General features: G+C 34.8%; 1 protein-coding gene across 1 annotated transcript in view; it reads left to right on the plus strand.

Annotated features, from left to right (window-relative positions):
- The first annotated feature begins 8,752 nt into the window (after positions 1 to 8,752).
- The window catches only part of LOC115210304, a 33,615-nt gene continuing 16,863 nt past the window's right edge, over positions 8,753 to 25,504 (plus strand). The window contains exons 1-2 of the mRNA XM_029778827.2: positions 8,753 to 9,142; positions 23,517 to 24,634. Coding sequence (XP_029634687.1) covers positions 9,054 to 9,142; positions 23,517 to 24,634 — 1,207 coding nt within the window. The 5' untranslated portion in view covers positions 8,753 to 9,053. The remainder of the gene's footprint in view (positions 9,143 to 23,516; positions 24,635 to 25,504) is intronic.

Genomic DNA, 25,504 nt, shown 5'->3' on the forward strand with positions numbered 1-25,504 from the left:
GCACGTAAAAAGCACCCACTACACTCATGGAGTGGTTGGCGTTAGGAAGGGCATCCAGCCGTAGAAACATTACCAGATCAGACTGGGCCTGGTGCAGCCTTCTGGCTTCCCAGACCCCAGTTGAACCGTCCAACCCATGCTAGCATGGAAAGCAGACGCTAAATGATGATGATGATGATGTTGTATTTCAGGATGGTCTTTTTTTTTTTTTGCCAAATAAACACACACCTTACAGCCTTGGCCAAAAGTATTAGGCCACCCCAATGTTTTATGGTTCAGCTATGTTAAAGGAACTCGTGCACGTGGTATATTATGGCATATTTCACAATAGACATTAGTTTTAATATCTTGTTGACCCTTCTTAAGCATCAATTACTACTTTTATACTGTACTGTACATATGTAACCAATTATGAGTAAGACCAACGTCCAAAATTAACTTATGAATTCTCGATTATTTCAGAGATTTATGCTAAAATACATTATAGATACAGTTAATAAACAGTAAAATGTCTAAAACAAGGGAGTTAAGTGAGCGTGAGTGAGATCAAATTGTAGATCATCATGAAGATGAAATGTCTCAAAGGCAAATGGCTCAGAAGATAAAATGTTCTTGATGTGCAGTGCAAACGACTCTCGAGTGCTTCAGAGAGACAAAAGATGTGAAGACTATATAAAGAACAGGTATGTGGGAATTAAAACAAACAGTCATGTATAGTCTATTATTATTGTTATCCCTACAAAAAATGCTTTTAGTTTCTTAAAAATGGTACTCTGGGTTTTTAAAGAAGCAGCAACTTTCTGATTGAACTGCTATGAATCAGCCTACAATTGGTATCTGGAAATTTTTAAACAAACAACCATTTTTCTAATGAAACAGATTTTTATCTCTGTTCCAACAGCACAAGAGGCACAGTAGTAGCAGTATGAAAGCAAGTCATAAATATATTTTTACAAAATTTTAATATCATTGTTCATTTCACCTGTCTGCAAACACATTTGTTTGAAAGCCCATGCTATATTGAATTTCTATAGATTCACTTGAGCTGTGCACACTCATGCACACAGACATTGATCTCACTTGTAGCTGGCACACACACTATGCAGATTTCTATATTGCACATTTGTAATTCTACTTTGAACCTTTTGCAACTTGTGCATACATATATGGTATTTTTCTGTTGCACTCTTGCATGACTAGTCATTTTTATCATTGAGTCCTGTTAGTACTTTTGCATTATAGTTCAATTTTCACTACCTTTGCTTTATGTTAATTCTCACTGAAGGCTGTTTTCCCAACAATCTTTGAGGAGTGGGTTAATGCAGCAACCTTTTGCAGATGACAGATTAGCTTCACCACCTTGTCACATGTGTTACCTGTCAGAAACTAGTAGTCTCTGACCCATACTCACCAACACATTAGTCTTAACATTGTCGGGTGTATTATTTTAGGCAATCAATGAATAGTAGTCTGTGAGTAATTTTGGGGAGCTATTTAAACAGACCGTGTGATTGACTTTTTGATAGATTCACCTAACACCAAACAAGCCAGAGATTTGTACAATTTGCCAGCTGTTATTGATAAATCTTCCAATATCCACTTTAGCTGATCAAACATTTTCTTTAAGCATTTGGTTGTTGTAAACAAAATCTATTAATTTGTACTGAACTCTGTTCTATCTCAAATTTATATTCACAAACTATGTGCACCAAACAAAATGCTTAGCAGCAGTACAGGGAAAAATTCAAATATAAAATGATAAATAAATTTAGAACATAAAAGATGTTAAATGGTCCCTTTTTTTTTATTCTTGAAAACATCAAATTTTGAAGATAACTGCTTAAGCCAGGCGAGGTTAAGCATTCAGATTTCTCTTTCAAATATAATGCTTATTTATTTACATTCATTTGAATTAGTCATGCATTATCTTGTAGCTTTGACATTTCAACAACATAACAAATAATATTGTAGGATAAGTATAAGAGGCTGGATCTGGCCAGTTTGAAGATGAAAACAGGTGGATTATTTTGGCCAGATATGGCTAGTTTAAATGCTAAAGGGTTAAGCTCTTCAAATGTGATCAAGTACATCAAGTCTACATGTTTGCATCACCAGTGCTATGGTATTCAGTGTCCTGTGTCAGTCATACAGTGTGCACTCCTCTTAGTTATGAATGTTTGTTGAATACATGCAGGAGCTGTAGCTTTATAATACACAGTCTACAATATATGATATTCAATAGGTTAGATTGTGATGATTCAGTTTTTTGCTAAAATATTATCAAAACAATTACAGGAATTATTGTTGACAGATATGGAAACTAAGGTTAAGTTTTAAAAGAAAAGTGTAAAAATTTTTTCCCTCTTTTTTTTACATTCTTTGAAAATAACACAAACATGTATACACACACACACAGATATATATGTGCATATATGTGTGTGTGGGTGTGTGAGTGTGTGTTGTGTCTGAATGTATGTATGAATGTATATATGCCCCTTTCATAATTCTGTTTATCACTAAATTTTTGTATTTTTAACTGGATTAAAATTTTTGTCTACATTGTTTACAATTTGTGTGAGACCTTCAGATTTTAGTGCTGTAGGCAATTGTCTGGTTTGTCTACAGTGTGGCTCTTGAGCAGTATGTACAAATAATGTAGTTTACATCAGTGATTCTTAAACAAACAACTATTCCACCCACCACAAAAAGAAACATTGGTTTCGGTAACTATTTACCATTCAAAGGCTGGTCTTAAGCCCTTCAGCATTTTTTTTTCCTGTTTGTAACAATATTTCTGTACAAACAAGGAATTTTCAGATCCTAACAGCCGTGGAACAGATTCCTGTATTGTCCAGACAAATAACTCGAATTTAAGTATCAGGAAGATTATTGGAAATGCTTTCTGAGGTATTGTCTTGTTTAAAAGCAAAACTATTATACATTGATGTTATATCTCCAATCAGCCATAGTACAGGCCAAGTTACCTTGATGTATCAGACAGATCCATCACTCCATACTAACTTCAGATATTCCATGTTTTGGGGTTTTTGAGGATTGTACAAATCTGGAATTGATCTATGGTTATTTAGCTTGAGAAAACCTGTAATCAAAGTTGGGCTAGTTATGATCCTCCCATTTTTCCCCCCAATGCATATCAAATTTAACTCTTTTTAAAGGTAGTAAGGTTGGCAGATATGGACACTAAAGTTAAGTTTTAAAAGAAACTAGCAACATAGCCCGGAGTTGCCCGGGTATGTAAGAAACTTTGTTGATAAGCAATGCCCTTTACCCTTTTTTGTACTCATTGAACCGTTATTTTGTAAAATGAAGCCTAAAAGGCATTAAGGCATTCAAGGCACCGTTCCCTTGCATGCATGAAGAAAATCTATGACAGTCAAAGTGCATTTTCTGGTTTTGTTTAGCACACCCAACCCAGTTCTGCGGGATCAGTGTCGTGACGGGAACGTATGGGTTGGGAGTTTGACAGGCAGAGGTGATAAGTTTGCACATGCCGGCCCTTTTGACACTGCCCCCCCCCCCCCCGAACCCAAGTTGGGTTCGGACCACAGCTAAGCCCTACCTAATCCTAATCTAGTAGGCAACAACTAATCCCGATCTAGTCCTTTGAAAGTAGGCATCAAGCCTTCTCTAGAAGAATTTTTGGCACCGAAAGAGGTCATTTGGAATGAGCAGTTGTACTTTCAAATGATTTCAAGGAATTGTGACGATTCGGGGGTTAAACTCGCTGTGAGATCCTTCAACAGTTGAGGTGGTTCCCATAGGGGTGGCAGGTCCACTTTGTCACCAGAGCAGCACAAACCAGGTAGCTCTTCGGGCCATTTCTTGGTTTTGCAAAACTGGCATACAATTGTCATTGACCCTATCTTGATGTCGTCATGCAAGGAGAAATTAATTGTGGCGTTGTAGTTGAATGCTAGTGACAACCAGAAAGCGGGGGTAGGGGTACATACACCATGAATGATATCCCGACGTTGGTTGATACTCTCAAGTCAAGTGTGCCATGCCTCAGCAGATTGAGATGTGCATGCGACAGCGGTAGCAGTGGAATTCCTTGAAAGCCTTTCAGCTCTCACCTCAGCACTCTCTGAAGCAGTGTTAATGACATCTCTGGATATCCGAATAGTTCGTTGGTCTGCAGTTTTGGCAGATCAGGCTATGGCTGTGTTTGCGGCGTTAGCAGCTTGGCGAGCTCTCCTCTGTTGAGGTGTTTCAGCAGATCAAGCCATGGCTGTGTTTGTGGCGTCTACAGCTTGGTGAGTTCTCCTCTGCTGTGGGGTTTCGACAGATCGTGTCCTGGCGGTGCTAGCCGGATTCCGAATGGCTCTTTGTTCAGAGTTCTTGTGAGCTCTGCGGATGGAAGCACAGGAAGAAGCCCGCATGTTTTGGCTGGACTGTTGCTCTTTCGTCAACCTCGAGTGGAGGGAAGATCCGTACGCTGCGGCCCTTGCAAGTCGGGTAGACGGTCGCTAGTAGTTTCAGATGCCTGAGCAGCAGCAGAACGGGAAGCTTTTTGCGAGAGGCGCAAGGCGGTTTCCTCGTGGATCTCGCATACCCTTCTAGCCCTAGCAGCTGATGCCTTGGCAAAGGTGTAATAAAAAGGAACATGTGGGGTAAGTATCCCAAAATGTATAAAAATGTACAAAAATGGAAAAAAAGCGGGCAGCAATATGAGTGACAACAACGAAAAAGCAAAAAATGACCAAACTGAACAAACGAATGGAAAAGGTTTTTTGGTGCACACGACAAAAGCGGCTTATAATAAACCAAGAGTTTGCAAGTACCTTAGGGTACATCAAAAATTTAAGGTAAAACGTTTGGGGTGGTAGTTATAAAGAAAGTTTAAACAAAAAAAGTATTCGCGGCTGCAGCAGCGATTAGCAGAAGTAGGCCAACTTGTGAAGCGAGCGGGTGTGAACCGAGAGAAGTGGGAGTCACAAACTATACGCGCACAACTGAGTGTGTCAGTGCATGTGATTGGCCAAAGGGTGTTTAATTGAGAGCATTGTTCACCATTTGGGGAACCAATGTGAAGAGCTGCAATCATCGTGTCAAGGACATGCACGCACACAACCACAAACGCATCTACAGCCCAACATTGCTCGGATTTGAAGCAAAAGGAAAACATATGCCATTTCTAGTAACCTTTATGATAAAAGTGGCAAAAATCAACTAAATCGCCTGAAATCTGCCAACTATTTAACAAAAGTCAGTTTTATAGGTTCACATGGTCGGTCTCAAAGTGATATGGTTTTGTCGATTTCTCCCAATACTTGTTAACTGCATTGACAAAAGGTCGTTAGTTTGACATTTAATGCAAACTTGATGTCCAACATCGGTGTAGGGAAAATCTATGTGAACTTTAAAAAAATATCGCAGAAAAATCGGTTTGCTATGTGTGCCACATATAATGTAAGTATCCGATTTTTTTCCAGTAATAACATATCCGATTGGAATCAAAAGGGCCATATAGCTCCTTGGAGCAGACACGATGCTTGCTGTGAATTTCAAAAAAATTCCTGCCAATTTGTTAAAGATATTGTCGAAAATATGTCATCTTGAATTTGAACGCGATTTCCCAAAATGGCATGATTTTATCGATTTTTTCTGATGGTAAAGTATTGCATGGAAGACTAACATCAGAATTAAGTTCCTTAGGGTAACATTAAGCTTCACCATGAGTTTGGTGAAAATCGATTGCAAGTTGCGAAAACTACAACGGAAAATGTGTTGCATATGATAAGCTTAGATTCTCAACCCCATGTCGAATTTATCGATTTTTTTCAGAACTAAGGGAACTTTTCAAAATTTTTGCTGCGTTAGTTTTGAATTATGACATTGGGCTATGTGTGTGTCAAGTTTCATCAGAATCGGTTGAAAGCCGTGGTCAGGGTGAGGGTACAACCTGACAGACAGACAGACAGACTGCTTTTTATATATATAGAGATGCGTAAGATTTTTTTCCCCCTTTTTTTACATTCTTTTTTACACACGCACACACACAGATATATATGGGTGTGTGAGTGTGTGTTGTGTATGAATGTATATATGCCCCTTTCATAATTCTGTTTATCATTTAAATGAGATTTGCCTGCTATTTCTACCAAGTTAAGCACAACCACATAGTTTTTTTAATTTATTTTCTAATTGTAAATCACCTTATATAGTTTACCAAATATGTTGTAGAATCTTCTATTGTTCATCAAACAGGAATAACTACCTATTCCATCTCTTCTTAGATATACTGTTATAGAATTACTTTCTGCAATAGATATGTATTTTGGGGGCAGGGATTTCTTCATGTTCAGTTAATCCTATATGTGTGTGTGTGTGTGTAATGTATGCATGTTTCTATGTATGATTGCATGCATGCTTGTGTGTGTGCATGTACATTTGTTTGCAGGGACGGACTGAGAGTATTAAGGGCCCTCAGGCATAACTGTTCACCAGGCTCCTTAGCATTGATATGAAAGAGAGTTAACATGTAGAGTGTGGGCCCCTCAGAGTTCCGGGCCCAATTGACTGATGGCTCAGTCTACCCCTGTTTGTACGTATGAATGGATTGATACTTGCATGTATGTGTGTGTATGTGTGCATGTATATACATACATTCCTGTATGCATGTACATGTATACATTCATTTATATGTGTGAATGTGAACAAGTATGTGAGAATGGCTGAATGATTACTTATTTTTGATAAGTATTTTACTATATCTTCGTGTTGACCGGAGTGTTGTGAATTAATTCAGGTGGATGGATATGTATAAAGTCCATCAGATGGGTTGTGCCTGAATTCAAAGGTACAGTCTTGTCTCACACTCACAGTCATACTAGTTCTCCTTGAGAATTATATTAAGAGTATATATGTCAGTGGAATACTCAGCCACTTACATGCTAATTCAATGTGCAGATAATTTAGCGGATTGAAGAACTGAAAATTCATCACCAAAGCATATATAGGCACAGGCGTGGTTGTGTGGTGAGAAACTTGCTTCCCAACCATATGGTTCCAAGTTCGGTTCCACTGCAGGCACCTTGGTCAAATGTCTTCTACTATAGTCCTGAGCTGAACAAAGCCTTGTGAGTGGATTTTGGCAATGGTGGCTAAAAGAAGCCCATCATATGTATGTGTGTGTGTGTGTATGTTAATGGGTGTGTGTATGTGTTTGTCTTTGTGTCTGTGTCTTCCCCACCACCGCTAGACAACCAGTGTTGGTGTCTTTACATCCCTGTAACTTAGCAGTTTGCAATAGAAACTGATAGAATAAGTACCAGGCTTAATTAAACATAAGCACAAGGGTCAATTCATTCGACTAAAAATTCTTCAAGGTGGTGCCCCAGCATGTCCGTAGTCTAATGACTGAAGCAAGTAAAAAATAATAGATAAAAAGAAAACCAACAAAGGTCTATTTGTGAGAGTGAGCATCCATGTCGAGCAATTTGTTTAATTTCCTAATTTTCGTAATCTGCCATCTACTTACATCCTATTGTCATTGTTCGTTTGTTAGAATTTATTAATTCCAGTGTGTATTTATGTTGAAGTTCATACTTCAACCCTTAAACACATTTAATCTTTCCTTAACGGCAGATTCTCCCAAACAGAATGTAATCTAAAAAACACAAAAACTTCCCAAAACAGTATAACTTATTTTGCCAAGAGGAAAAATAGTCCAATATTTTGGACAGAACCCTTTGTCAGAGATGCAAGGGATAAGAGAGGACTTTCCCTCCTCATAGTTTGTAGGTGCACAAAATTTTCCCTTGCTCATTATACCTGTTAATTTTGACAAGGGTGCCAAAACTATCTTTGCTCCAAGGCGTAAAAACAATTTTTAACAAGTTGTCAATTCTTGTTACTCAGAAATCTTTTTGAAAACTAAGTGTATTTCTACAGAGTTACATTTCATAAACAGTAATCCCTTGCCATATCACTGTTTAATATTTAAGCTTACGACGATTCCTTTGTGTTGTTGTTTTGCATTTATAATAAAATAAATATATACAAATTATAAAAATAAGTATATGGTACAGTACAGTTTCTACTTTGCGGATTTTCACCTATCGCAGTGAGGTGGTTGTGGGAATGTAACACCAGCGATAGTCGAGGGATTACTGTACGAACATGTGTATGAAAACAAGGCAATCGAAAATAGAAAAATAGGTAATTGGCGTATATGCATATTTCAGGAATTATTGCTCCTTCTTCAGCACCACATCCACCCCATTATCTATCCATGAATACATTGGTTAAATAGCCACTAAGTTTAGCGGTGCAACATATTTAAAAAAAGAGCAACATATACATTGCTATTACGATGTAGGAAACAGTAGTGACTTATAAACCTTTAACATACTTGATAGTATAATATGGATCCAAAACGAAATGCGATGTCCCTACCAGCAATAAATTCTTTTATTTTGTACATAAAGTAAAATAAACCATAAAAGCCTGATTTTGAAAAACGCCAGTTTATATAAACCTTGCTTCTTTTAATCTAGCAATTTATTACAAATGAATATTGCAAATTTATTTATATATCTTATTAACAACTGATATTGACTTCAAAATGTTAGATACTTCTATTTACCATATTTTTTTAAAGCTGATACATAGAATAAAATAAACTAAAATAAGGTATTAAATATTGAAAACGCCAGTTACTTAAAGTTGCGGAGCAGCTTTTGTTACTTGGCTTTAAATTACAATTCCCAAGATTCCTTGCACTATGTAACCACTGCGCATGTCAGTTAAAGTACGCCATGTTGGTTACCAAATTCAAACCTAACTCATTGCTTCATGAATCCCCGTTCGCTTCATTTGTCGTGAATGGGTTATTTTATTTCAAAATGTTCATTTTACTACCAATACATTTTAATTCGATCAGTCGTTAGCTCGAGAGTTTCAAAACAGTGAAATAAGAGGGACTACAAAATTATTGAGGATCTATTGCTGTTCATCTTTTCCCAGATTTCCCACCGATCTTTTATAATACCGTTTTATTTTTGGCGGTGTTCAAAGAGGATCTAACAATTATGTCCACATATTTATATCAGTTAGTTGCTGATTTTATAGTTTTTAAATTAATTGATTCCTTTGCAAAGTCAGCTATTCATGACGCTACGTAAGTTCTATTTAAAGTATTTTTTTTGCTTTGTTTTGTGTTCATTTGGTTGTAAGCTTTCATGAATTCTGCTGAAGGTTTTAAATATTTTGATCTGTCCTGTCTTTTGTCAGTTTGGCATTCCGACAGAGCAATTTCCTTAGGGTCGTCCCCTTCTTTTTCCCTATTGTTAGAATGTCCTCTATAAATACTGTTGTAGTAATAAGTGTTTAAGAACACGTGTTCTTTTGAAGTCATTCTTCCTAAGTTCTTGAAATTTAATAGCGATTCCAATTTTTTTTGTCCCATTTCCTTGTGGTTCCTGGAAGCCTCTTAAATAATTGTAAATATGTAAAATTGTGTGCTTTTCATCAGATTCTAGAGTGTCAGTGAAGAGTCCCTTAACGTTACTTCCTGCAATATTTTCCGTTTTCTCTCTGTCTCCCCTCTGACACTTTTACATATCTTATAACATAAGAACAGATTATTGATTTATGATTTAAACCGATACAAATCATGGCTAGAGGAACATCGCTAAAAAAAAAATAACTCGTTCTCACAGCATGCACCAGTGTATGTAAATAACAAACTACCTTAATGATGGTAGTTTACGCCGCTAAGGTTTAGGGTTACACAAGTTATTTCCTCTAAGGCTTTAATGATAAATAGTTGCTTTGACTTAAAGAGTTCATTAACCGAGTTCTTAAAATATTTTCAGTGATTATACTAAAACATATCTGTTCTGAAATTCTAGCAATTTTTTTAAAAAATAAGCCCTCATTTGCAGATTTTGCAACCGGAATATTTTAAATAGAAATATTCTGTCAGATATTTTATGCCAAACGTTAAAAATTAAAGAAGATATCGCAGTAAAATCACTAAGACACCTAGAAACTGAAAGAATTCATGAATGTTTTTAGCATTGATTAGTTTGTATATATTTGACCCAATGTTAAATGTTCCTGTATGTACACCACACCCTTGTGTATTGAAACAACAGATTGTACTTATTATTATTACACCTTTTCTATAATTTTGCTGATAATAGTTCGATAATCGCCACCACATTCCATCAATAATAATAGGTATGTTTTGTAAATCAATTTTATGTGTGATTTCCAGCAATGTTACGATAAAAGATTAACGAAGAACCTGTAGTTCCTCTTTCCTCAAATCAGTGGATAACAACCTTTTTTTTTGTTATTCATTACTATTTTGTGTGTTATTTTTTTGTTTCGGACAAATAAAAATGTTTACATAATCAAGCAAAATATTTGGTTTAAAACTTTTCATTTATTGCATGTGTATTGGGGTTTTGTTTTTGTTTTACAAAATAGAATGTAATTGAGGTCGATTTAATCGAGTGTGCCCATCCTCCAGAATTTGTGATGAGAAAACTTAGAAGGAAGGTAACCTTTGCTAATCTTCGAAGACTGTTTTCGTAGAATTTCTGTAGGAAAAAAAAATGAAGAAAAGACAGGAATGAATTTTAGGAGGACGTATCTCTGTAGAGGATTGATTGGGAGAAAGGTTTATTACGTGTCTTATAAAGAGGTATACAGCAAGTGAGGCCTAGATGGGAGTTAACACGGCCGGTGTAATAGCGATTGAAAGAGACAAAACTGTAGAGTAGCATCGGCCAAAAATACTTTATGGGATCAAGGTTCTTTCATTTAAAATTATTATGGTCAGTTCATCGATTAGTTTAGAAGCAGTTTCTGAATTTAATCGATTCCTGGAAAGTCTTCGTCGACAACTAAGTATTTTCTAAGGAAATTTTGACTTTGTCCTTTGATCAAGGTATGAAGATTTTTATGAGAACAAAATATCTAGATCCAGCGGAACCATAGTTTGAATGGATTACAAATTGCTTTGTCAAAACTTATTCGATGCACAACCCCACAAAGCTAAGCTTTCTCCAGACGTTTCTCATCTCAAGCCAATTGAAAATATTCGGTCACTTCCGCTTGAATTGAACTTGGGACAGCATCAACTAAAAGTTGGTAGTGTTCCCATTGTGTTCACTTGATATAAATAACGTCTGGCGAAATAAAAATTAAAAATATCTAGTATATACCTCATTCAAACAAAATAATGCAATGCTTTCACTTTTGGGGCGCTATTTTATACTTATACAATGGGCATTTTTATCGAATAGAGTCGGAAATTATGTACTTTGTTCATAACTAGTTCTTAGGTTATGTGTTTTAAGCAGTTTACGAATCTCTCTCTCTCTCTGTATATATATATATATATATATATATATTCGTCTTGAGTTGCTTTCAGTTTTGACTTGCGAAAACTTTTTCAGATGTGTCTTAGGCATGCTAGATTATAATTCTTCAAAATATATGCAACACTCTTAAAAACATATATGGAGGAGGAAAAAAATCGAAAGGTAATAAAAGGATAAGGATCTTTTGACACATTCTACCAGTATACAAAGTTTCAAATTGTTTAGTTAACTAGAAAATTCCGTCCATCAAAAGGAAAAGATCCAAGGATAATAAAAAGTTACAGAAAAGAAAAAGAAGAGCAGTTCCCGTAAAACATACACATCTGGAGGATTTTTTTGGGGGCTTTATTGATGATTTTAGACACTGTCCTGTTGGCACGATATATATATATATATATATATTACTTGTTTCAGTCATTTAACTGCAGACATGCTGGAGCACCGCCTTCAGTCGAACAAATCGACCCCAGGACTTATTCCTTGTAAACCTAGTACTTTATCGGTAACTTTTGTCGAACCGCTAAGTTACGGGGACGTAAATACAACATCGGTTGTCAAGCGATGGTGGTGGTGGGCGGAAGAGATACACATACATATATATAATATATACTACTGACTTCTTTCAATTTCTGTCAATTGAATCCACTCACAGGCTTTGGTCGACCTCAGGCTACAGTAAGACATTTGCCCAAGGTGCCACGCAGTAGGACTGAACCCCAAGCTTCTTTACCATACAGCCATACCTGCGCCTATATATATAAACTAAGAGAAAAAATAACTCGGCGCTATGTATAAAAACAACATAGACAAATATCAATCAGAATATATCAAAAACTATGCTACATAAATTCTTGATTTTCTGTAATTATTTCCGCCTCTAAGGAATCTTTCGCAATTACCAAATGGCAACTGAGATCAGCTCCGTATGAGGAAGGGAGACAATTTCAAGACTTCACCAAAACATACTTTTGGACACATGTTCCTGCCTTAATAAGCGCTACCAACAAGGATGGCATTTGTCTTACCTTACTTCCAATAGCTAAAGAACTTAGACTTATATAAGAGGGGTAGAACACATTTATGACTCAAGTAATTTGCATAATTTAATTTTAAAAAATGTGCTAAGAGAAATAACTCAGTGGCTATTGGCATGTTTATGAACAACATAAACAAATACAGGTATATTTATTACCATACGATATAAATTCTTGATTTATTAAAATTATCTCCACCTCAAGGGAATGTGGTCTGGTTACATAAAATAGAATGTTTGTCCGTGTTCAGTGTACATAAGCTATGGTCAAAGTTCCAAATAGTTTTGAGTTTCCTTGGTTTGTTTGTAGTTATTTAACGTTAATAGAACTACATTTACAGTTTGAAGTATTATGATACCATGAACTCTATGTGTATGTGCCACACGCACGCACATACATATATTGTACTGTTCATTTTGTTGATGGGATCAGCAAAAACATACTTAGTTTAGTGAGAGATAAATATCATTTAATGAATTCAGGAGTTATGTGTGAGCTATCTAAAGTTTCATGCTCAGATAGGGCAGTAACAAGACTGGCTTGTATGGCATTGTAGTGTGTAGCCATTTTTAAATAATAGCGCCAATTTGTGGTAGCTGGCAATATGATGTAATGTCGTATTGCCGAAGAAATATGATTGTCGTTTTTCCTTTGGTTAATATAACTGCTGATATAGGAATTCTAAGAATTAGTTAAAGAATATTTGTATGTGATTTCGATTCTTTAAAGTCAAGTTGAGCAGTTATAAAAACCCTGGATTTTGGGGAAAACTTCAGTGTTTGTTGGATGTAACTAAACTCCACGACACTCACTCCTTTGAGACATTGGTTATTTTTTATGTCATGTCCAAGAAAAGTCCAACAGCATGAACATTTGATGGATTGTCCAATTGCTGCACTACTTGAGCATGAAACTTGACGTAGCTCATGTATAGCCTCTGTATTCATTCATTTTATATATATAAAATCATCACAATTGTCCGAATGGGAACATGAAACTGAGCGACAGTTTTGTGATAATTTTGCAGCTTTACTAAAAGCATATTACTCTACCTTTGGTATTCGAGTACTATTTTTTCCACCTTGTTTTGCACTCATGCTCACCTGCGTGTGTGTGAATGTATATAATATATATATATCATCGTCGTTTAACGTCCACCTTCCATGCTAGCATGGGTGGGACTATATGCATATATATATATATATATATATATAGGCCTGGTGTGTCTCGGCACAAGTTACTGTTGTATATGAGTAAGATATATATTTTAACATACCTATTTCACCCCTAGAAATGCATTCATATCTTATAAAAGATTAATATTATCTTGTATCTTAAAATCTGTGCGGAACTACTAATTTTTATTTTAGTTCTAGATCAGGGTAGCTGTTGTCCATTTTATATTCTATATATAGGAAGCATAATTAATAACACATGACATGCCTAACGTTTCTTATTTCATATATTAATTAATGGTGAGACATGCCTAACTTTTAAACGCTTGGAGTATAGAATTAAAGAATTGAAAAAGATGCAGTTGCATGTTTTGTAATTTTAACTGCTACTAAGATGTATTGAGCAAATTTTAATTAACTCCTATATAAGAAAATATTTTTAGCCTTGTTCTAAAACCGTTCGTAAGTTGAGCAAGTCTAGAACTACTTATACAGAAGTTTTGTTGAGTAGTGCTAGTTTGCACTAGATAGAACTTTTCAAATTGGTAGGTAGGGAGGCTGTACACATTTGCAGTGTTCTGTAGAATACAGTGTGGTAGCATAGCCATAACATTTAGTTTACTTTTAGCATGTTTTCATATGTCTATGTTTTGGTGTTTATAATAGTGATGCGAGGGAGGTTGGTATTAAATAACCATAATTCATCAAGATTAGAAGAGGATTGTAACAAACCAGTTTGGGTGTGGATAGGCTCATGAAATGACAGCATTTTAGTAAATGATTTTATACTAATGTTTACTATAGGATATACTCAAAAATTTTAACCAATGCATTCATAAATTTACTTTACTAGATACATGAGACAGGCATAGATGTCTGGCATGTTTACCATAAAACAACTTCACTGTGAACAGTAAGTATACTGAATAAGACAAACATGTGTGACTGTCTCATGTAACTAATATAATTAATTAATTCTTTGTTACCATTTTCTGTTAAAACATCTGCTTTTTTTTTCATTTTTGAAAATAATGAGTTTAATAGATAATTCTGACTTTAAAATGATGTTTGAAGCATAAATGTGAAATTATAATGGAAAGTTTTGATTTAAATCCCTTTAAGATGAAAGTTTGTATCATGGAATAAGGGACAGATTGGTATCAAAAAGGTTAATTTACAAATACATCATCATCATCGTTTAGCGTCCGCTTTCCATGCTGGCATGGGTTGGACGGTTCAACTGGGGTCTGGGAAGCCAGAAGGCTGCACCAGGCCCAGTCTGATCTGGCAATGTTTCTACGGCTGGACGCCCTTCCTAACGCCGACCACTCCATGAGTGTAGTGGGTCCTTTTTGCGTTCCACCGGCACAGGTGCCAGATGAGGCTGGCAAACGGCCAGGATCGGATGGTGTTTTTTATGTACCACCGGCACGGAGGCCAGGCGAGGCTGGCAATGGCCAAGTTCGGATGGTGCTTTTTACGTGCCACTGGCACGGAGGCCAGGCAAGGCTGGCAACGGCCACGATCGGATGGTACTTTTTACGTGCCACTGGCACGGAGGCAGTCGAGGCGGCGCTGGCAATGGCCCCATTCGGATGGTTCTCTTATGTGCCACTGGCACTCTGGTATCACAGCTACGATTTACATTGATGTTGATCGATTTTGATTTTGAATTTCACTTGCCTCAACAGGTCTTCACAAGTAGAGTTTTGTGTCCCAAGAAGGAAAGGTATGCATAAGTGGACTGAGGCCACGGGTTATGGCCTCACTTGTCCTGCCGGGTCTTCTCATGCACAGCATACTTCCAAAGGTCTCGGTCTCTAGTCGACAACTAATATCTTTGGGTATATCCCATAGTAAACATATCTCTCGTTCTTAGCTTCATGCAACTTCTTTTCATCTAAAGAATTTGCTATAGAATTCAAATTTATCATTTAGTACATTTCAAACAAACTCTGCTGATGAATACTTGAATACATTGTCAGTGTTGTGCCCTGGTGTCATGGGATGTTTCAGATCTCACAGCATACATCCTCATGCAGGTGATCTGACCTAGATTGATCAAGCCTAGGCCTGTGTCAGTGACATTCTGCTGACCATACTTTTCAGTTGAAACACCATCTACATTACTTTTAATGGCTCTTCTGCTCATTTCTGTAATGTCTAGGGTTCCACAGGCCTTACTCAAGGTATGGCCTGCAAACTCTGAACAATAATAAGTTTGACTTTTCACAGCATCAAATTTGTTTTTGTCATCTTGATTGCATTGAAACCATAAATACCTTCGTAGCTAGTGGAATCACCCCATCTAGGTTATAGAGCCTATAAACATAAATAGCTGTTTTAGTGGCATTGTCTGTTGTAAAGTGTATCACATTGGTGTAGTTACAATTTGTTTTGTGAATAATCCAAACTACACAACACTTGTTTTAAACATTGAAATTAATTATGAAAACTTAATCAAACTGAATGTTTACCCAGTAAAAGCTTTTCATAAATCATGTCTGTCATCTATTTAGAATATTTAAATTGCAATTTTTCATTATTTCAGAAGTGTATATTTTTGTTTTTGATATATTTATAGAATTTTATATATATCAACTTACAAAAAGCTGTATCTTGTACAAACTGTCTCTTTTAAAGTGTTTATATTTTAATGTTCCACACACTAATAATGATATTGATTCAGTAAATCCTGTAAATTCTTGATTATTTAAAATATTAAATGAAATCCGTAGAATATGTATTTCATTGTAATTATAGTTGAGAAAGTTTTAACACTGCAAATTGTTAATATGAGAGATAAATGTTTTTAAAAGTTTGCCCCTCATTTCATTACTGTATCCATCTGTGTGAATGTGTGTATAGTTAGCTAGCTAGATGGATGGATAGATATAATAAATGTATTTTTGTAATGTAAAAGATGGAGCTGTCAATAGTGAAACTAAATATTCAAGTGCTCAGCTCTAGCTATATTTTAAAAATTAATATTCTTATATCAAATGAGAATGCATGACAGTGGTGAAATTAAAATTTTGCCCAGCTGACTGCAGAATCCACTTCAACATTGTAGTTGAATAATTAGAAGTAGTAAGAGTATCCACATGTATAAGCAAAAGCCTTTTTTTCCTTTTCTATTTTTTTTTTACATGGGGGGTGGGGGAGCCACTGCTAAACAGCTGCTGCATAGTTTTGTATTTTTTGTTAGTAATTGTGGAAAAGCAATATCCATGGCTTACACCTAAAAATATAAGAAGCATGAGTATAGTATAGTTATTTTGTTTTTAAACTGTTTATGTATTTTTATATTTTACTTCTGTATTTCCATACTTGCTTGGGTTGGGTGGATCTTCTGTAGTGCAGCATCTCATCACTTGTTGCAGTCCACTATGAGCTGCTGCATCTTGAGATAAGCCTTCGACTGCCTCTTTACCCACATATTCCTTCCACATGAACTGTTTGACACTTCTTTACCTAACTATCAGCCTCCATTCACATCACATGCCTGTGAACTTGTCTCAACTCATATGTGCTCTCATTCATTCACACTAACAATACACATTCAGTGGAGCATGCTTAATTTTTTTTCCAGTTTTTGCACACCTCATGCATTTAATGTCCATCCATTACCTGGGGGAAATAATCTTATTGTTGTCAACAGAAGTAAAAACTCTCTGAACACCCTGTTATTATTTTGGTTACTATGCTTTCAGAACTTTTACTTCCACGGCTAGTTTGGTCACCTAGGTAATAGAAAATGCTAAATATGAGGGAACTTTACAGAGTTTGGAAAAAATTTATTTCATTGCTGCTTGTTATTACTAATCATTCCTGAGTATCTGCTGCTTCTCTATCAGCCTATCTACGACCCCACTACATCCCTTGTGCACCTATTGTTTACATTGGGTACACTATAGAATTTCTACATTTTCCTTTTCTGCATAGTGAGTATGGCCACTACACAGTATCTTTGCATCTATTTTTGATGCTTACCCTGCCTTCATATCCTTAATTGCCCTTTCAGTTGTATAGTTAACCAACTTGTGGTAATCCCTCTCACACATTTTTCTCTTTCAACAATCCCTCATTGTAGTATTTTGAAGCCTCTTTCTTGCTGGCCATCAGTGAGTGCAAGTACTCTGCTATCATTCCATACACACTTCCCCCCCAACAACTTCACAATTCATATTGATACACTGTAATCCATTAGTTTCTCATACTTCTCATCCTCTTGTCACACTTGCCCTGCTTAGTGTACTTTGCATCTAAATCCTCTTCTGTAAATCTTTTTTAGTGGCTCACAACAACTTCACTTATAAAATCTCTGTTAACATGTGTGTGTGTGTGAGTACCTGTGAAGACTGCTGGTCATGGAGAATATTACCTTACTTGGAAACAGGTTGCAGTTGGTGACAAGAAGTGCATCCAGGCATGAGAATCTGCTAAAACAAATTCTGTCCAACCCATGCATGGAAAAGTGGGCATTAAAATAATGTTATATATTAACGCATATGTTAAAATGATTAACTAGGGATGTTATTAGAATTTTTTTGTTTTACACCTATGAAAAAAAAAAGGTTGGTTGTGAAAATTGTAGGGCCTTTTTTGCACAAATTCCTTAAAATAATCACAGCTAAATGCTTTTGTGATATAAAAATGGTATCTTTTTTCAGGTTGGTAGTATGCTTTGGCCAAGAATGTTTCATGCAGTAGTCACATTTTGAAATGCTAAGAATTTGGTCAGTTATTCTTTTACTGGTTCCAGTCATTGGATTGTGGTCATACTGGGACACTGCATTCAGTGATCTCACTGATTACATGAACTGCAGTATGCATTCTTAATTGAAGGTAAAGGAAACCTGAGCAAGATTTGAACTCTGACCATAAAGGGACATAACTAAATACCACAGGTCTATTTTGTCACCCATCTACTGGATTGAGAACTAAAATTTTTCTTAATTGAATTAGAAACTACAACGAACGTTTACCTGCTTGGCATGACTTAAGCAAATTTTCCCCGTTTTAAATGTCTATTTCCTTTCTGGTTTTGCATTCAATCAATTGGAAAGTGACTCACCTTACATTTATAGCCTACAAAGTTCTTTGCTTTCGTTTAACATATTTTGCTATGGCATAATACAATTCTATTAAAACATTGAGCATAAAACTACAACAGAATCTCTTTGTTATCAATACATGTAGAAATTTGATTATACTGTTATTGGCCCAACTCTCATTACCATATTTCTGCTGAATTAAAATGCTTTTGTTTCAATTAATTTTTGAAAATTATAAAGAATTTAATAAAATAGCTTTATCATTAATTTAGCATTTGGAACATAAATTAACCCTTTTGTTACCACATTTCTGTCAACATATGCTGCCTTTGTTTCAATTAATTTTTAAAATAATGAAGTATTTAGTAAAATAACTTACTCATTATTAAGCTGATGCCTGGAATAAACAAATTAACATACAATTTTGATGGAAGATTATAATTTAGACCACTTTAAAACAGTAAGTTTATGTCAGAACCTGAGGCAGTCTCAGATGGGTTGGTATCAGAAGGGTTAACAAGAAATTTTGATAGAAAGTTTTAATTTAGATCACTTTAAAGCTGAAAGTTTGTATCATAAAACTAAGGGTGAGTGTAGGTGGGTGGGTGGGTTGGTATAAAATCAGGTTAATCAAATCATGATTAGAGTTCATGATCTGAATTGGTTACACACTTCCTTTGCCACTGATTTTCATCCTTGATGTCTATTCTCTGAGTGTTCTGAATGTAACTATTCCTGCATAGTGCTTGTACTTTTGACCATTTCTGATGAAAGCCTACAAAGGAATTGCCATGGGATTCTCAACCTGTTAGAAATAGTAACCAAATTTCCCTTAAATCACTATACCATCTTCAAAAAAGGAATAACGCAAGATGATGTAGCCCTTGATATACTATATCTGGATAAAAGACTGATGGTCACTGCTGGAATGCTCTTGATCATAGGGTTGTTTAGTCAAATTTGAGCTAAACAACTTTTCTGGTTTATATTTTAACCTTAGCTATCTTTCAAATACTTCCTATTAGATTTGAAATTCTATTTGCCTCATATATCTTATGTTAAAATGTAAAATGATTAACATTCATACAGCAATAATACTTTTATGTGTTTGTTTTAGTATCAGATATCAATATATTTGCTTTTATGTTTAAGTCTATTTATCTCATATGAACATGGATTATATAGTCCTTCTTAGTCATATTCAGTATAATTCCTTTGGTGCACAATGTTTGCCATAAACAGATGAGCTTTGTTTACACAGCTTATAATATTTAGTAGTTCAAAGTTTGCTTCAGTAGAACAGATGTTATTTTACATATGAAACTGCTAGGTGAATTGTACAGAGCAAGTGTATATACAAGCTGAGAAGAAAGCAGGGAATAAGGTTGCTTTGAGGATAAGGCAAGTTTGATGTGGAGGTGGGTAGGAGTGGTCTAATTATTAGGTAACATAAATGAAGAACTGGTTAAAGCAAGGGTTATAATAGTGTAGGTCAGTGCCAGCTCAAGAACACTCATGCAACTAAATATTGTTGAGGATGAGAGCTGTGGCAAACCATTCTTAGATCCAGTCAGTTCAAATTATCCCTTGTACTTTCTGAAATACTTAGTTTTTAATATCAGTTGTCTGAAGTGAATAGTTATTTCCAAATTTGAGTTTATTTCTCTCATATATTTATTAAAATTTAAATTTTTGCAGTAATGGATAATTATAACAAAAAAAGATAAAATATTTTAATATTTCAGGATGGTAATTTTTTTCTTTTGCCAAATAAACACAAGCACTATATAGTTCTTCACTCGTTTGTTATTGTCCCTATTTTGTCTTATGTCCATTGTCTGGAAATCTTTCATCACACATTTGTGATCTCTTCAGCGACCCTTTCCATCCACATGTATCCTTGTGCTCCACCTAGTCCAATATTCGAAATACTGCTTTTCATTGTGTTTAATCCAGACTAAGTTTGTCATGAAAACAAACAATTCAAAGAACTGGTTTTAAGCACTACACTTAAATTAACAAACCTGTAAAATTTATATTTTTTTCCCTCAGCAGTCTTTTCTCTTCTTCCTTCTCCTTATCATCACCATAGCATCTTCATATAAAGATGTTTTTATACATCTCTTCTGAATGAAGTTTTTAATGCAAGTAATGATTTCTTTCAACAGGAAACATGGTCAAATTTTTATAGGACAGTGCTATAGTCACTTGAATCAACCATAGTATATTACTGTTATTAGTTTTATGCTAGAAGGTCAAAAGACAAAAGTTTACCTTTGCCAAATTTAAATTCAGAACTCAGTGAAATGAAACTGCAAGTTTCATTTCAATCCATCTTGCTGTTGATCATTTCTGTTTAACGTACTGTAAAATTAACCCTTTTTTACCATATTTCTGTTGAAATGCTACAATTGTTTCAGTTACTTTTGAAAATAATGAATTTAATAAAATAATTTATTATTAAGCTCATCCTCATAATATTTAGTAATATGAGTGTTCTTGTGCTGGCACTGACCTACACTATCATAACCCTTGCTTTGATCAGTTCTTCATTTATGTTACCAAATAATCCTATCTATTAATTAGACCACATTTCTCCCCACCCCCACATCAACAAGAAATTTTGATGGTAATTTTTAATTTAGATCACTCAATTTCAGGCAGATTGGTATCAAAAGAGTAAATATCTACTGCTGTTGGCTGACGATTTCTTTCGTAATTTCTATGTGAAATTAGGTTAACACCATCTTCACTTTTGATTAATTAGACCTGGGATACTCAAACCTATAGCTCAAAGTAATGTTTATTTTTGGTTAAAGATATTCTGTTATATATATTACTAGCATTTGTTCTTGGTGGTTAATGTATAATGACTTCTTTATCGATTTACTTCAGTCTATGTTATGATCAAAGTTTATCCCATACTAACTTAAAAGGCGCACTCCATGTGGATTTTTAAACTAGCTCCTGCGGCCCAAAACCAAAGAGAGTGATAATAAAGCATTTATTCGTACCCTACCAATACGATGGTGCTTTAAATTTAGTTTAAATGAAAACTTGCAACTTCACAAATTTTTGGATTTCTTTCAAAATTTGAAAAGATTGTGTGTGTGTGTATATATATATATATATATGTGTGTGTGTATATATATATATATGTGTGTGTTTGTCCCCCCACTACCGCATGATAATTGGCGTTGCTGTGTTTACGTTCACGTAACTTAGCGGTTCTGTAAAAGAAGCCAATAGAAAAGTACCAGGCATAAAAAAGAAAGAACCGGTGTCGATTTGTTCAATTAAAATCCTTCAAGGCGGTGCATGTGATTGAAGAAGATAAAATACTACTAAATTCCTTAGTAAAACTTAAAGCGAAGGGAGGTAACTCATGTACATCTAGGTCGCTTTACTTGCTACAAATAGCAACCCAAATGCTTTTAATTCCAAAAGGTATATGTCTATGTAGACTGAGATACAGGGGTCTCAAACAGACAGAATTTCGCTTTTATTGATATGGAAGTGCCCCCCCCCCCCGACCTAATTTATGCTTCAATCTGGTCTATGAAGTCAAACGAGTTTAACATTCCTGAACTTGAGAACTAGCGTAATTATATTCCTAGAACTCAGTTTTTACTCGGCAAGTAGCCTGTTGAAAGGATTACTCCCTGTATTACCATCAAACAATTTTAACCCTTTAGTTCTCATATTTCTATTGAAAATCCACTGCTTTTGTTTCAGTTAAATTTGAAAATAATGAAGAATTTTGTAAAATATCTTTATTATTATTACTATTTCGAACAAAAATGAACATGTGAAAGATTTTAATTTAAATCACTTGAAAAAAAAGGAAATTAGTTTCATAGACCCAGGGAAAGTTTCAAGCAGGATAATATCAAAAGGGTTAAGTGATAAGAAATTATCACTTGTTTGTTACTTAGATTGTCTCTAAAATGTCTTTTTCCTGAAATCCACAAATGTGTGTCCTTTCAAGAAACTACTACTTAGTCTGCATATAGATATGGTTAAGTTTTGTTTGTTGATTAGAATTTCCTTTCTCTTGTAAACATAAGAGTATTTTCTGTGTTGTTCCTATGGAATTTTTTGGTTTCACTGAGTTATTCAAAATCCATAATCATATTTTCACACTTATTCTCTCTTACACTGTGTAACAGATTTTATTTTTTATTTATTTATTTTTTTGTCTTTGGTCAGTAAGTGTTATTTCCTATTTGCTGCCATCTAATAATCAAAGAAAATTGCTACTATTCCCTTCAGACTTTACTTTTGTGACCTGGACATCAATGTTTTGAAACTGACATACTTTCCATTACATTTCAGACAGATTCAGTGTTCAGTTGCTGAAGCAGAAATATAGTTACAGCAGATATTCTGCTCAATACCACAGATTTGCTTGTCAGTTGCTTGATCCTAACCATCTGAGCATATTCCTTAGTGGGTGGCTGATAATATGTGCATCTCTAATGGGGAGCATCATAACCATGTGTTGAGGAGGATTCTTTGGGGTATGAATAAATGTAACAAAAGCAAAGTTTGAAGGAAATATTAGCCATTTTTCATACTTTCTAGGAGTAAGCAAATAGGAAATAACAGTTGCTATCCAAGGACAAAAATCATGTTTCACAGAGTTATCTTCATGGATCATTGAATATTGATAATTCTTCTCATATCATTATAAATAATGTGTGCAGTTTTTTTTTTTAGTGGGCTTATATTTTCTATCTTCCTTGTAGGCCATTGCCCTTTATAAACAATATTTATCAAATATAACTTGTCCTCAATGATAATAAAAAATATAATTTATTGTGATGATGCTCTGAAACTTGTGTCCATCTTCAATTGTTTTTCTTTCTTCTAGTTTTGTTTATTTCTTTTCAGGAATGATAGTGAGAAGAGAAGAATTTGGTTCTATGAATCTGGCTTTCTTGCTGCTGTGTCTTTCCCAATCTACTTGTTGGATCATACTCCTTACTTGTTGTGGCTTCTCACTGTTTGCACCTTCCTTTTCACCCAGTTGATTGGACAACTTCATTTACTTTACTGGTGGAATCTTCTTAAAACAAGATGGGATGAACACTTGCAACATCAGGAAAGTTTACAGAGACTGCAAAATAATTCTACCATTTCTGTTTCTTCAATGCCAGCATCACCTTCACCAGCTGTTACCAATCGTGGAGTTTCTGGGATTAACCAACCTTATTCTGGTCACCAAATGGTACCACAACAACCTTCAGTAAGCAACTATGATCATCTGCTCCCAAACACTTCTGCAGTCATTTCACAATATGGACATAAATCAATGAACCTTAGTAGTCAGCAAGCTGCCTATTTAGGACCTCACTATTCTGATAACCACTTTCTCCCTCAACAAAAACATTTGTTCCTTCATTCTAATCAGTCCTGTGGCAGTCCTTCAGTATATTTTCCTGAAAATATAACTGTATGTTCCAACACCATTAATCAAAATACTGTAGGGACACTCTGGCCTCACAATATGAGACGGCGACCTCTGCGGCCCAGTGTCTTAAGAAGTGCGTCTCCATTTCCTCTTGTTTCCACTTCTCAGCATGACACCAAAACTGTAAGGGAAATTTCATTTAAAGACAAGCTGCTCTCTTCCTTTGGTTTTACACCAAAAAGTCCACCTGGTCTGGAAAATGATGGCCAGAATTTGTGTTTTATGAATTGTATTTTGCAGTGCTTAGCCAGAAGCCCGCACTTGGTTAGTCAACTGTTGAGGGTTAACATAGAGACTATTCCAAATGTAAATAAGGAAGAAAAGCAGTTTCTTTCTGAATTTATCAAAATATTAAATAAATGCTCTGCTGAATCACAGACAAGAATGTCTGTATTGGACACAGAGCCTTTAAAATTAGCCTCTCAAATGATGAAGTGTAGTTTACTGAATGAACATACGCAACAAGATGCAGCTGAATTTCTTATGTGGCTCCTAACAACAACTCACAACATCTTAAACAAAATTCATCTCAATAAAGGTGAGGAAATGTTTCTGGCAAATTTCTAGACATATCACCTCTGCATCACCATAAGTCTTTTCTAGTGACTAGAGATATTATTGTGTCAACCTGTTGGTCACGCAGTCCGCTTCTTTTTGTATGATATTATTGTAGTCCACTTACAGAACTGTTTCAGTGATTTGTGATATATGTTTAGCACTTCTGTGCATTAAGTGGAAAAGATTAAAATTTTTTTTTTAATGTCAATTTATCTTTGTAATGTATAATATTCTATACACACATACGTCTCAAACGTTGATGAGCATCCCATGTTTATATATATGAATGTATATACATCATCATCATCATCATCATTTAACATCTGTTGTCCATGTGGTATGGGTTCAATGTTTCACCAGGGCTGGAGCAGACACCAGCAGTGCACCAGACTCCCCACCCCAAATAATATATATATATATATATATATATATACATATGTGTGTGTATATGTATATGTATGAATATTTGTACATATATATATGTATGTATATATGTATGTATAGGTATATATATGTGTATATATATATATATATATATATATATATATATATATAATAATAATATTAGGGATTATGGCTCCAAACTTACAGAGAAAAATTATTATATTATATTTATCATTCTTTTTATACTCTAATTCATATTTTATATATATATATATATATATATGTGTTATGTATATATATATGTTTATAGGTATATATATGTATTTATATGTATGCATATATATATGTATGCATATATATATATATATATATATATATGTGTATATATATGTATATATATATATATGTATATATATGTATATATATATATATATGTATATATATGTATATATATATATATGTATAT

The sequence above is a fragment of the Octopus sinensis genome, linkage group LG4, assembly GCF_006345805.1.
Source record: "Octopus sinensis linkage group LG4, ASM634580v1, whole genome shotgun sequence".
Lineage (NCBI taxonomy): Eukaryota > Metazoa > Mollusca > Cephalopoda > Octopoda > Octopodidae > Octopus > Octopus sinensis.